The sequence below is a fragment of the Parus major genome, chromosome 25LG1, assembly GCF_001522545.3.
Source record: "Parus major isolate Abel chromosome 25LG1, Parus_major1.1, whole genome shotgun sequence".
NCBI lineage: Eukaryota > Metazoa > Chordata > Aves > Passeriformes > Paridae > Parus > Parus major.
Window position 1 is genome coordinate 230,752 of NC_031793.1, and position 12,138 is coordinate 242,889.

General features: G+C 66.7%; 1 protein-coding gene across 1 annotated transcript; it reads right to left on the reverse strand.

Moving 5' to 3' along the window:
- Positions 1-3,283: 3,283 nt before the first annotated feature.
- On the reverse strand, positions 3,284-6,284 carry EFNA3 (ephrin A3). The gene is made up of 4 exons (XM_033519757.1): positions 4,987-6,284; positions 4,400-4,465; positions 4,171-4,248; positions 3,284-4,034 (listed from the first exon to the last, which is right to left on the reverse strand). Exons 1-4 carry the CDS (start codon positions 5,159-5,161, stop codon positions 3,913-3,915), a joined length of 441 nt encoding a protein of 146 aa, XP_033375648.1. The 5' UTR covers positions 5,162-6,284; the 3' UTR covers positions 3,284-3,912.
- Positions 6,285-12,138: the final 5,854 nt, after the last annotated feature.

Consider the following 12,138-nt stretch of genomic DNA (forward strand, 5'->3'; position numbering starts at 1 on the left):
GGGGTCTGTGGATGCACACTGAGGGGCTGTGGGTGCACACTGGGGGCTGTGGGTGCAGCATTTGGAGCTGTAGGTGCAGGACAGGCAGCTGTGGGTGCAGAGCCGGGGTGGGCACAGTGGGCACGCTGCCACTGCCTGGCGGGAGCGCGGTGCCTCGCTGTCGGCTCCCATTTGCTCTGACACGGATCCATCCGTGTCCCGGACGGCGCGCGACGCTTCGCCGCGTGTTGTGAAGCGATAACTCAGCCGCATTTGCAAAACAACTTTCCTCTTGTTTATTCCATAATGATCCATTGATTGTGGGTAATGTTGCATGCCCTGTGCCGCAGCGGGCGCGGAGCGCTCCCCTGGCACGCGGCAGGGTCTCCGGCAGGCGCCGGCACCGCAACCCGAGAGCGCCTGTGGCTCCCGCAGCCAAGGCATCCTATGGGCCCAGGCCGTGGGGCTGAGTGCCCCACATCCCACCTGCATCCCAGCCTCTCTCCCCACACCCTCGCTCCCAGGGAGGGGGACTGGCTGCTTTGCTCTCATCCTCCCTGGTTGTGGCCAGGCCTGACATCATCCATAATGACAGTGCGAGGCCTCTGCTCCCAGGATGCCGGCGCTGCCGCGGCTTGTACAGGGGAGCACCTCCTGGGAACACCCCTGGGATGCCAGAGCTGGAGCATGGCACGTGCAGGCCACGGGGATGGGCGCAGCCAGAGGGTGGTGGGAGCCAATCCCATGGTCCCGGCATCGCCCTGGTACTGCCCCTTCCACATCAGGGACAAACTGTGCCTGGGGAAACCAAGGCAGGGAACGGTGACGTGGGGAGGGCTGGGGAGCCCCTGGTGCTTGAGCCTTGTGCTGGGCCTGCCAAGGGCATAAAAACCTCCTGGGGCACCACGCTGGATGTGGCGCTGGGATGTGGTACCCAACACCGTTGGCCAAGGGGCTCCCCTGTCCCATCCACCATGAGCCCAGCCCTGGAACGGGGCCACCAGGACACGGGGAAGGGGCTGGGAGTGAGGCCACGTGGACACACCAAGAACCAGTGTCACCACCATGCCTGGCCCAGAGCACTGGCAGAGGAGTGGAAAGACAAGCTCATGTCCCCTGCTGGGGACAGTCTGAGGGACAAGCTGGGGCTAGAGGTGCCCCATTACCTCCCTTGGGACACAACAGTGGGGCACAGGGTGGGCAGCACCCCGGCTAGGGTGGGTGAGTACCCATAGCAGCACCGGGAGTGCCAGTGGTGGTGCACACATGGCGCACATGGTCATGGCCATGGGACCTGGGAGCAGGTGACAATGGGCTGTGATTGTGCCCATGACGGCGGGACAAAGGTGAAGTCGTTTCGTGCTGTAAACATCTCTGGTGCTCCGTGTGGGGCAGGCCAGAGGCCGTGGAACTCGTGACAAAGTGTTTATGGTTTCTTGGCTGGGGACACCCGGGAGTGCCCCGGCCCCTGGCTGGGCTGACGTCACCTGTGCGAGGCTGGGGGAGGAAGAGGAGCCGTCCAGTTTGTGGCCGGGAGCGAAGGCCACGGTGACGTGCAGTGCCAGCTGCGTGCAGCCTGGCAGGTAGGCATGGCCTGGTGCCAGCCTGGTGGGGGCAGAGCCGCAGCCCCAGGGCTGTCCAGCTGTGCCAGGAGCTCATGCCTTTGGCCAGAGAGCCCTGACTGGGCAGGGGAGCTGCCCTGTGGTGAGGCAGAGCCTCGTGCCACACGGCTGCTCCCGGCACATATCTCCTGCCTGGATCTGCTGCCAAGGCTGTGAAACCCCAAAATACCCAAGGGGCACCCAAACCTCAGCACAAGGGCTCCCACTTGACTTGGGCCAGCTGGGCCTGGGAATCCCCTTTACCAGCACCCCAGAAGACTCCTGGTGGCTGTGGGTTGTCCCACTGTGCTCAGTCCTAGGGCATGAAGCAGACCTGAGCCAGGTGGCCGGTGCCCACCGAGCCATTGGTGGTGCCAGGCACACACAAGAAGCAGTGCCAGGGTTGAGGCAAGTGGCAGGAGGAATCCTGCAGACAGAGCTCTCTGTGCCAGGGCAATGACTCCAGTTCTTGCACTCCCCCAGGGCACTGGCCACCTAAGCTGTGTGATGCTCACTGTGCCATGTGCCACCAGCATGGTGCCACACTGGGACAGCTGCTGTGGCCAGGCCCTGGCAATCAGCACATGGCCAGATCTGGCCCTTGGCAGTGGCGGTGCTGCTGCCCCAGTCACACCATGCCCACCTTGCCCTGGGTCAGCAGAGAGCTGTCAACAGCACTTCAAGACCCCTCCCGGGGGTCCATGGCAGGGACCTCAGCCCCATGTCGGCCCAGGCCTGTCAGAGCTCGAGGGGGGGACGTGGGGAACCCGGCGCCTGCTGGGAGGGCTCCCAGAACCCGTCTGACGGGTTCGTCGGCTCTTCCCGCACCCGGACAAGCCCGGGCCGGCGGGACACCCAGCCGCCGCCCAGCTGTGCCTGCTGGGTGGGGGAGAGCGGCTGCCCTGCTCTCCGGGGCTGTGAGGACCCCCTTCCCCAGGAATCCACACCGGGAGCGGGGCCGAAGCCCCTCAGCCCTTGCTGCTCTTTGGGGAGAGTTTCTGCCCCTCCCTGGGGGCACTGGGACCCCCAGCCCAGCCCAGCAGAGTGCAGGGTCAGGAGCCCACGGCTGCTCGCCTGTGGCTGTGGGGGCTGTGGGGGTCTGGGTGCCACAGCAACGGCCTCCCTTAGGTGTGATCCCATCCCCAGGCACAGCCCCACATCCCCTTGGCTGGAGGCACTGGGGGGGAGATGACGGCGTCCCTCATCCTGCAGGAGCCGCCGGCGTGTGCCAGATCCCCCCAAAACAGGCAGGAGCCGGCATGCCCGGCAGAGCCAGACGCGCCAGGGGGTGATGCCGGAGTTCCCATGGGGTTGCCAGCGCTCCGTGTCTGCTCACCCTGTGCAGCTGCTGAGGATGGCAAGGAAGGCCCTCATATCCCGCTGCTCCCAAACGCTCCCCCAGCACCCCCAGGGCTGTGAGCCAGGGGCCCCCCGCGCTGCCCTTACCTTCAAGCGCTCCTGCTGTCCACGCTGCGTTTCTGTAGGAAGTCCCTGCCAGTCGCTCCCTGTCGGTGCTGGGGGGTCGGTGGGGAGCAGAGCCAGCCGTGGGGAGCGTCCCGCATCCCCTTGCCAGAGGCTGGAGCTGTCGTGCCTGGCGGCGGTGCAGGTCAGCCCTCTCCTGAACGCCTGTCCCGGCCAGAGCCCCCCCGGGAGGGCCTGAGCCCCTCCGAGGGCTGGGAGTGCTGCACGCCACCGTGACATGGATCCCTTTTTTTATCCTTTTATTATTTTTTTTATAGACTAAGAGCAGAATATGAAAATCACCAGCCAAAGCACTTGAAAAAAAGATCGAGAATGTTTTGTTTTGTTTTTCCCCAAAAAGTGTCTGTGCGTTTGCATAGGTCAGGTCTTCACAGAAGACGAGGAAAATCCAACACGTTCGACTATGTACAAGCCAGCCCGGGGCCGGCGCCGCTGCCTATGGTACAGTATAGATATATCTCTGTAGTCGCTCTCTGTACAGTATGTATAGATCTATATGGGTATGTACAGACTGCCCGGCCCCGGGGGTCCCTGCTCTCATCGGACTCCCCCCCAGCCACGGGGCACCGGGGCGGCTGCGGGCAGGACCCCGCGGCCCGGGCCGGTGTCGGCGGGAGGCGCAGCTCGCTCAGCCGCATCCCTGCGGACGTGGCCGCATCCGCTGGCGGGATGGGAGGCGAGTCCAGCCGGATCGGTGCGTGCCGTGCTCCCTGCCCCGCGGGGCAGCTCTGCGGGCGGCTCTCCGGGCAGGGGGTGGCGGTGTCGCGGTGGGTCCCCGCTGGCTCTCAGCAGGTCGGGGGGGCCGCACTCGGCAGAGCGGCGCTGGCCGGGCCCCCGCGGGCACCGGGAGCTACGAGGCCAACAGAGTCATGAGGAAGAGCGCGGCGGCCACGGCCAGGGGCAAGTGTTCCCGCTTGGGGCTGGTGCCGCTGATGCTCTTCTCCAGCTTCGGCATCTCCGGGTTGAAGTTTTCTGTGGGGAGGAGCGAGAGGGTGAGGAGGGCAGCGGGGCGGCCCCGAACCCCCACCCCGTAGCGGGGGCTGCCCCAGGGGCTGCGGCGCGGGGCGGGGACACGGCGCTGCGGGGCCGGGGGCTGTGCCTGACTCACCCAGGTCCTCGATCTTCACCTCGGGCCGCAGGGTGAACTGGGGCAGGGTGGGCGCCAGCTTCTCCCCGGAGTGCGACGCTGTGGAGGGAGAGAGGGGACGGGGGTCACGCTCCCTGGATGCCCTACACCGCAGCACCCCCCGACCCCCCAGGAGGGATGGGGGATCCACCGGCCAGCCTCAGCGCCCCCGCTCACCCACAGCCCCCGGGATGGGCACGGGGGTACTTACTGGAGGCGCAGCAGACAAACACCTTCATCTTCAGGCAGGCCCGGCGGTGGTTGTGTGTCGGCGTGGCTGCAAGGAAAGAGCGTGCTGAGAGGGAATCCATGGCAGAGACCCCAACCCCAGGCACCCCGAGGCTTGGTGGGTCTGGGCAGACCGAGGTCTGGTCCTGCCCAGGGGAGCACTCTGGGCTGGGGGAATGCAGCAGCACCCCAAATCCTGCAGCAATGCCCTGTTACCAGCACCTCGGCCCTGAACCATCAGCCCCAGCATCTCAACCCGGCACTGGCACCTGGCACCAACACTGCAATCCTGCAGCAGCAGCAGCCCCTGAACCCTGATCCTGCATCCTCCATCATCATTCCCCAGCGCCCCATCATGCACTGGCACCCCCATCCACACCCCCACCTTTCTGTTCCCCACATCATGTAACTCCCCCACTCCCTCGCTCCTTCAACCCCTCCCAGAGCTCCAGGTGCCCACTCTGAGGGGGAACCAGCCAAGGGGGTCCTTCCTGGGGACACAGAGGGGCCCAGCTGGGTGGGGGGGACCCATCAGGGGCTTGGGGGGACCCGCCGCGGCGCCCCACGTACATATGTAGTAGTACTCCTGCCCCGCACGGAACTCGTAGCCCAGTGAGAAGGCGCTGTAGCGCTGGAACTTCTCTGAGAACTTGATGGGGCTGTGGGGTGCGTGGGGCCGGTTGCACTCCCAGCGCTTGAAGCCCTGGCTGGTGTTGCAGGTGCGGTACCCCTCCGCGTTCACCATGTACAGCACGTACTGCTCCAGCCGGTGCTCGGGCACCGAGGCGTTGTAGTGCGGGCAGTAGATGTCCAGGTAGTCGTTGACATTCACCTGCACCGTGTAGCCCTCCCGCCGCAGGCTGCAAGGGAAAGAAGGGCCGGGAGGTCAGGGACACGCCCGGCACCTCCCCAGGGTTCCCGTCCTCCAAGTGGACCCCGAGGCTGGACGAGGGGCAGGTTGCAGCGAAGGCTGGAACTCTGGGAATGGAGATTCCCTCTGTTCAGTCTCTGTCTGGAGCGGGACACGGTGGGACCCCTGCACGACCTGAGCCTCACGTACCCGTGGGGCAGAATCACCGTGCGGGAGGGGACGGCTGGCCCGGCGGGGACAGGCACTGCTGGGGACGGGCGTCAATCCACACATACGGGTGGGATGGGCGAGAGCACGGGCATACGAGCCGGTGCTTCTGGGTCTGCCCGGAACGTGCCAACAGCCTCAAATAGGAGACGATGGACAGACAGACCCAGAAGGGCATCAGGGTCTCCACGGGACACAGTTCGTGGGTGTGCGGGGGACCCCGGCATTCCCTGGCATTCCCCATTTCCAGCAGCCTGGAGCCGACCCACCGCTGCCGCCCACCACGGCCCTGGCACGCGCCGCAGCTCGGAGCCAGGATTTCTCACCCTGCTCTGGCTAATCCCGTTAGTTCGTTAATGCCATAAAGGGTGGCCCTGGGGGAGCCTCATTTACATTGATTAGGAGCAGCAATCCCCTCAGATCCACTCAGGAGAGGCTCCGCTGGCTCCTAATCCGCGCCCGACGGAAATCCCGGCCGCGGTAATCCTCGCCGCCGCGCTGACCCGCTGCTCCTGCCAATTAATTACCACCCGGAGCTGGCTCGGCACCGGACCCTGACCGGACCGTGCTCCGCCGCCCGCTTCAGCGCTGGCTCGGGGGTCCCTGGCCCGCATCCCGCAGCGCACAGACCGCAGCATCCCGGCACACGCGGCCCAGCTCCCCTGTGGAGCTTCAGCTCACTGCGCATCGCTCCGGATCACGGCCCTTTTCCCACCTCTCAGGGCAAACCCCGGACCGTGAGCCCCCAAAGCATCGCTCTACGTCCCCTCGGCCTTGGGGAGGGGGAGCCCCGCCGCCCCTCCCGGAGCCGAGAGGCTCCCCGGGTGTCCCCGGCAGGGCTGGGCAGGCAGCGGGCAGGGCTGCGTGTGCAGACGCCCCACCCTGCACCATCGCCCCCGGCGCTGTTTGAGGAGCCCCGGCGCTCCGCCAGCGCCCGCGGCACCCGGAGCCGAGCGCCGGACAGCGAACCATAGCGGGACCCGGTGTCGGGCGGCAAAGGGGGCTCAAGAAGCGCCGCCTCCGGCACCGGGGGGCGACAGGGGTTGGGGGGCTGACAGCAGAGCACATTAGCCGTGGGACAGGGAACGCAGCCTCACGCGGCCCCTCCCTCGCTGCGCAGCCGCTATTCCGCAGCCCATCCCGGCACCCGCCGGCAACTGCTCCGCCGGGAAGGTGCTGAGGCAGCCACCCTTGCTGAGCGGGCGCCGGGACCTTTCATCTTTCCCCTTTGATGTGGTGGGAAGGGGGGCGGGGGGAGAAAAAGGCTTGTTATTAAAGAGATGGCCCCAAGGAGAAAATTGCAATTAACTCCACGCGGGACGCAGAGCTGGGACGCCGGCGTACCCCAATAGCAGCTGCCCCACACCCGGGCAGGCACCGGCAGCTGGGGCTCCCCACGGCCGGGCTGTGACTGTGCCATGGGACAGCGGGACTGGAGGAAGTGTCACGAGTCTGTCACGGGGTGCTGAGGAGCGGGAACCCCCATTCCCTTGTGGCACCCAGCGCTGAGGCACAGTCCCCTGGGACCCCACGTTGGGGCTCGTTAAGCCGTGGCTCATTAAGAAGTGTGGCTGCTGATAAACAGACTCACTAACGAGGCACCAAAGTCTCCCCTGGGCTGGGGGACACCAGCACCCATGGCAGGGTACAGGAGCCCCAGGTGGTGTGGTAGTGAATCCCACGGGCATTGCCAGCTGCCACAGCATGCCGGGAACCCACAGGCATCATCATAAACTGGGAGGGGTTGGGGAATGGCCCCACATGGGGAGAGCCACAGGGCCACCACAGCCCGAAGCACATCCAGGCAACCCCAGTAACAGCTTTGGCCACAACAACGTGGCCCTGCCACGCTTGGCTCCTGCACAGTCACTGCAGAGCAGCACCTCATGCAGCGAGATACCCCCAAATCCAACAGCTCCCTCAGTGCAATGGCCCAAGTGCTCCAAGATCTGCTGACAGCACCATCCAGGCAGCCTGTGGGCCCTGGTTTGGGGTGAAAGGGCAGGAACAAACACTGAGAGAGGGATTCTGCCTCCTTTCTCACCATCATGCATCCCAGAGCAGCCATGGGCTGCCTGATCCCTGCCAACTCCACAGTTATCGGGAAGCACCAGCAGCCTGGGCTGTGATGGGCCCTCAATATCCTGGACCCCGGCAGCTACGGCATGGCTGGTGGGGATGGTGGGCTCTGGCAGTGCCCAAAGGGTTAAGTGCGGGAGGAGAACGGGCAACATCACTTCTGCACGACTGCGTTTGTAGAGCAGGGCTTGGCGAGGCAGTGGTACCTTCCAGCAGCCTGTCATGCTGGGCAGATGGATGTCCCCTGGCAGCACCGGCCCCGGGCTCGGCGCCCACCGGAGGGACCCTGGTGGGACCCTGGTGGGACCCTGGTGGGACCCTGGCTACCTGGCACACCGCAGCCAGTGGTGAGCCGGGCGGCCGCTCCGCTCCCATCTGCTGCCATAAATCCGAGCTGCGTGCCGCACGCTGGCTCCCACACTGCTGGGGAGCGCCTGGTGCACTGCAGCACGCCCCGGCGGCAGTGGCACGGTGGGGACCAGACCCCTGCCTGGACCCCCAGGCTGTGGAGACTCATTGCCGTGGTGCTGGAGAGGCCTGGAGGGCAGCAGGGCCAGAGCTGGGCTCAGCACCTCGCATTGGTGGTACTGGTGGCAATGCGGAGTGTCCTCGATGTGGTGACAGCACGGTGCCCCCCAGCACTGGACAGCCCCCGGCACAGCCAGGCTCTTTGTTTGGCTCCAGCAGCTTCGTCCTTTTGGCGCATCCGGGGCCCATCCATCACCCAGGGAACAAAAAAGTGCCATTGATTTACGAGTCCCCTTCCCGTCACCCCGCACCACAGCGAGAGGCGAAGGCGCATCGACCGCTGCGGCCGGTGCACCCCGATGGGCGGAGGGACGGACAGACCGACAGACAGCTCCGCCGCGGGGGAGATGGGGGGCTGAGCGCGGCCCCCCCGTGGCAGCGCTCCCCACGCAGCCAGCGCTGCACAGTCACGGCGCCCAGACGGCCACGCACACGCGCGCTGGCTCGGCAGACAGCGCCTGCGACTCGGCCCACGCACACGGGTGGCACCGAGCCACAGCACAGCCCCCCCGGCCTCGCCTGGCGCAGCCGCAAGGCGCGGGCACACGGCACCGCCGGCACACGGTGTCCCCGGGGCCACCTCCCTGTGTGGGGAGCTGGGGCTCCGGGAGGGGGGTGGGGGGAGGCAGGGGCTGCTCCCCACGTGGAGGGAGCGGGGTGAGGGGTACAGCTCTCCCCAGGCACCCCGGGACTCTGGCACCACCCTACAGGTGCCCCCGACACCCCCGTCACTATCGACGGCCATACAATCCCTGTAATCCCAACTAAAGCCGGCACCTTCCCGTGTTGCTAACAAGATCAATGAGGTTTTTAATTGGGTTTTAATTAAACCATCAATCTGCAACCGGTGACTCAATTACCAGCCCGGGCAGGAGCAGGTGGCCCCGGCCCTGTTGCACCCCGACACCGTGGCCGCTTCTCCCACGGGAACACGGTCCGTGCTGCCGGGGCTCGGTGCCGCCCAGCGCCGTGACTCACGGGGCATGGCACGCTCTGCCCATGGGCACCCACTCCTGCCACAGCCGCAGCGAGCACCCCTGCACGGCTGGGGTTTCTGAGCGCTCTGAGGACCAGCCTGGAGGGCAGACCCATGGGGTGGGGGGCTGCTTGAGCCCCCCCAGCCAGCCTAGGGATGCCAAGGGTGGTGGTGTCGGCACTGTCCCTACATTCAGCTCCATAAGCAGGCACAGAAGTGCCCCCGTTTGGGTGTAACTGCTCCGCACCCCGCGGCACCTCCTGCTGGATGTCCCCAGACCTGCCGGTCCCTCTTGCTGTGAGTCCGTCCTCAGCCCTGCGGGTGCCAGTGGATGGGATGGGGGATCCAGCCAGGCACAGCCCTGCTGTTGAGCTCTGGCTGCTGCAGAGGAGCCTGGGCCCCTCCAGACCTGCTCTGCAGGGCTGTGGCTCCTCTCCTGTGTGAGATGCTCCCCAGCGAGCCTGCTCCACACTGAGGCTTTCCAGAGCTCACTCCAGCCCTCTCCAGAGCCCACTCCATCCCTCTCCAGAGCCCACTCCAGCCCTCGCCGCCTGCGCCACAGCCTCGACCAGATAAAAGCCACCTCCGAGAGGTGAGTGTGGTGGCAATTCCAGTGCTGGGGGGAGCTGCATGAGCTGGGTGCCTGCACAGAGTGCCAGACCCTCTCTGCACACAGGTGGGCTCTGACCCCCACAGCACAGCCAGGCCCTGGCACCCTGTGTACCCCCATCTCACAGCACCCCCCGCTCTCAATGCCCTCAGTATGAGCCTCCTCAGGCCCCACACCGGTGTCAGTGGCACAGTGTGGTACACCCCAACCTGCTCTGGGGTGCTTCTTGGGGTGCAGCAGTGTTGGGAGTGCTGGCCATATCTGTGTCCATGAACAGGGACAAATTGTTGTCCCCATCTTGGCATCTGGGACATGCAGCAGGGATGTAGTCCCCAGCATGCCAGGGCCCAGCCTGGAGTGTCTGGGGACACTCCAGGGACCCCTGGCCCTGCTCAATGGGTCACCCCAGGGTCACAACCCCCCTGCAAAAACTAGTGGTGGGTAGACATGACTGTCCTGCACCTTTGTCCCATGCCACCAGGCCTATTCCTGGCAGGAATGGGGAGTGGAGGGCAGGGTCATCCCGCATCCCCAGGGCTGCCGCCAGTGGAGGTGATGGGACAGACGGATGGAATGCACAGCTGGACCAACAACCAGGCTGAGCAGCAGCAGGATCTGAGGATCCCACCTTCACACCTCCCCTGGGCTTTGCCAACACACGGCGTGAGGGGTGCTCTGCCTGCTTGGTGACCCTTCCTGGCCACCTGGCACTCGCAGCCATTCCTTGCGTGGCCAAGAGGCTGAGCTGCCACCAGCCCCCTGCTTCCTAAAGCACCATCAGGACCACAGTGGCCTCCATGGGCTGCTCCCTGGGTTTGCCCCTTGTCCTGTCATCCCACTGAGGGCAGCAACAGGGTAGCACAGCAGGAGACGCAATAAATTTTCGGGGTGCCTGGCGCAGCCCCCGAGGAGTGGCCACAGCCCCGCAGGGCCACGCTGGGCTTGTTTATGGCTGCACTTGCAGCAGGGTTGCTGGGATTTGCAGGCTGCGGCCCAGGGAGCCTAATTCCCCCCATAATTTATCTAATCCAGACACTTTGCCGTGCGGCTATAATTGCGTCCGAGCTGCCGCACTGCCTAACAATAAATATCAGCTCCGGAGTCCCTGGGACACGGCTCTGCCGCAGCCGCCCCCACCGCGCCGCCCATGCCCTGAGCCGGACGCTCGCGGCCGCGCCAGACACGCTTGCGCAGGGGGTGCGGGCATCTGGCTGTGACACCCCCGCCTTGGCATGGGCACTGCAGACCCCCCCTCCGCCCCGTCCCTCGAGGGGTGCCGGGGCAGCGGCAGGTCACGGTGGTGATGGGGTGGGGACCCTCAGTCACGGAGACATGAGGGTGGGGTTGGTCCCACCCGCCAGCGTTGTGGCAATGTCACGGTGTGGGGACAAGGCTGGGGGTGAAGGGGGGTCCGGCCAGAGCAGGGGGGTGCAGGGGGATGCCGAGCGCGGCGGGGCGAGAGCAGCACCTCACCATTGTGCTGCGCCTCGGCACGTCGCACACACGCACGATTTATGGGGCCCGAGCTTCCGCCTGGCGACACAATCTCAATGGCAGGGGAGGGGGCTGCCGGAGCTGCTCCCACCCTGCACAAAAGGGTGTGGGATGGGGGGAGCCCAGGAGAGCCCTTGCAACGATGGGCACCACAGGATGCTCTGGCTGGATGCATGTCCCCGCCACACCCCTGGCCACTCGCAGCAGCGAGGGACGGAGAGGTGGGCGATGGCAGCGGGCACAGACCCCCGCGGACGGGTCCATGGACACGCCACAGCACGCAGCCCCCGTTCCCGGGAGGGTCCAGCCCAGACCGTCCCCATGGCACATCCGCTCTCAGCTCTGGGTGCGCCGGCGAGGGCAGAGGCAGCCCCGGCGCAGGGTGTGAGGGAGGGGCTGAGCGTCCAAGGCCACCGACCCCCGACTGCTCTGCTCCCGGTGGCCGCTCCCACCCTCCGCTCTCACCCCCCTCAGCCCCGGGAGCCACCGCTGCCGCCCCGGGGGTGCCACTGCCGCCGGCCAGAGGCGGTGGGGGGCGGCAGGCACCTGTCGGGCCCCCCCGCCTCCGTCGCGCCGCCGGTGCCGCTCCCGCACCCAGACATGCGGGGGGTGCGACTGGCGGGGGGAGCGGGACCCCTGCCCGCCCCGGCGCACCGGGAGGCGGATGCCTGGGGGAGCCAGACTCTTCCCTCTGGCTCCGGTGGGTCAGCGCTGTCGCGGGGGCTCTTCCCCCAGTGCCCGCGACCCCGTCGCGCCCGCACCAGGAGCCGCCGAGCCCCGCCCGGCAGCGCGGCCACGGGGACACGAACCGGCCGGGCGGCTGCCCCTCTCCCACCGCAGCGATCTCCGCCCTCACGGGCAGGGCGAGGGGCACCGGAGGCACCGGCACACGGGGCCCGGCAGCCCCGCCCGCACGAGGGCGCCGCGAGGAGACCGGCACCGGGGGTCCCGCAGTCC

What these genes read in the sequence shown, in the direction of transcription:
- EFNA3 (XM_033519757.1), bottom strand. Translation starts at nt 5,161, where the DNA reads ATGGTGAACGCGGAGGGGTACCGCACCTGCAACACCAGCCAGGGCTTC. An exon ending in GTTTGTCTGCTGCGCCTCCA is followed by an intron (nt 4,249 to 4,399) that starts GTAAGTACCCCC and finishes CTCCCTCCACAG; the next exon opens with CGTCGCACTCCGGGGAGAAG. An exon ending in GGTGAAGATCGAGGACCTGG is followed by an intron (nt 4,035 to 4,170) that starts GTGAGTCAGGCA and finishes TCCTCCCCACAG; the next exon opens with AAAACTTCAACCCGGAGATG.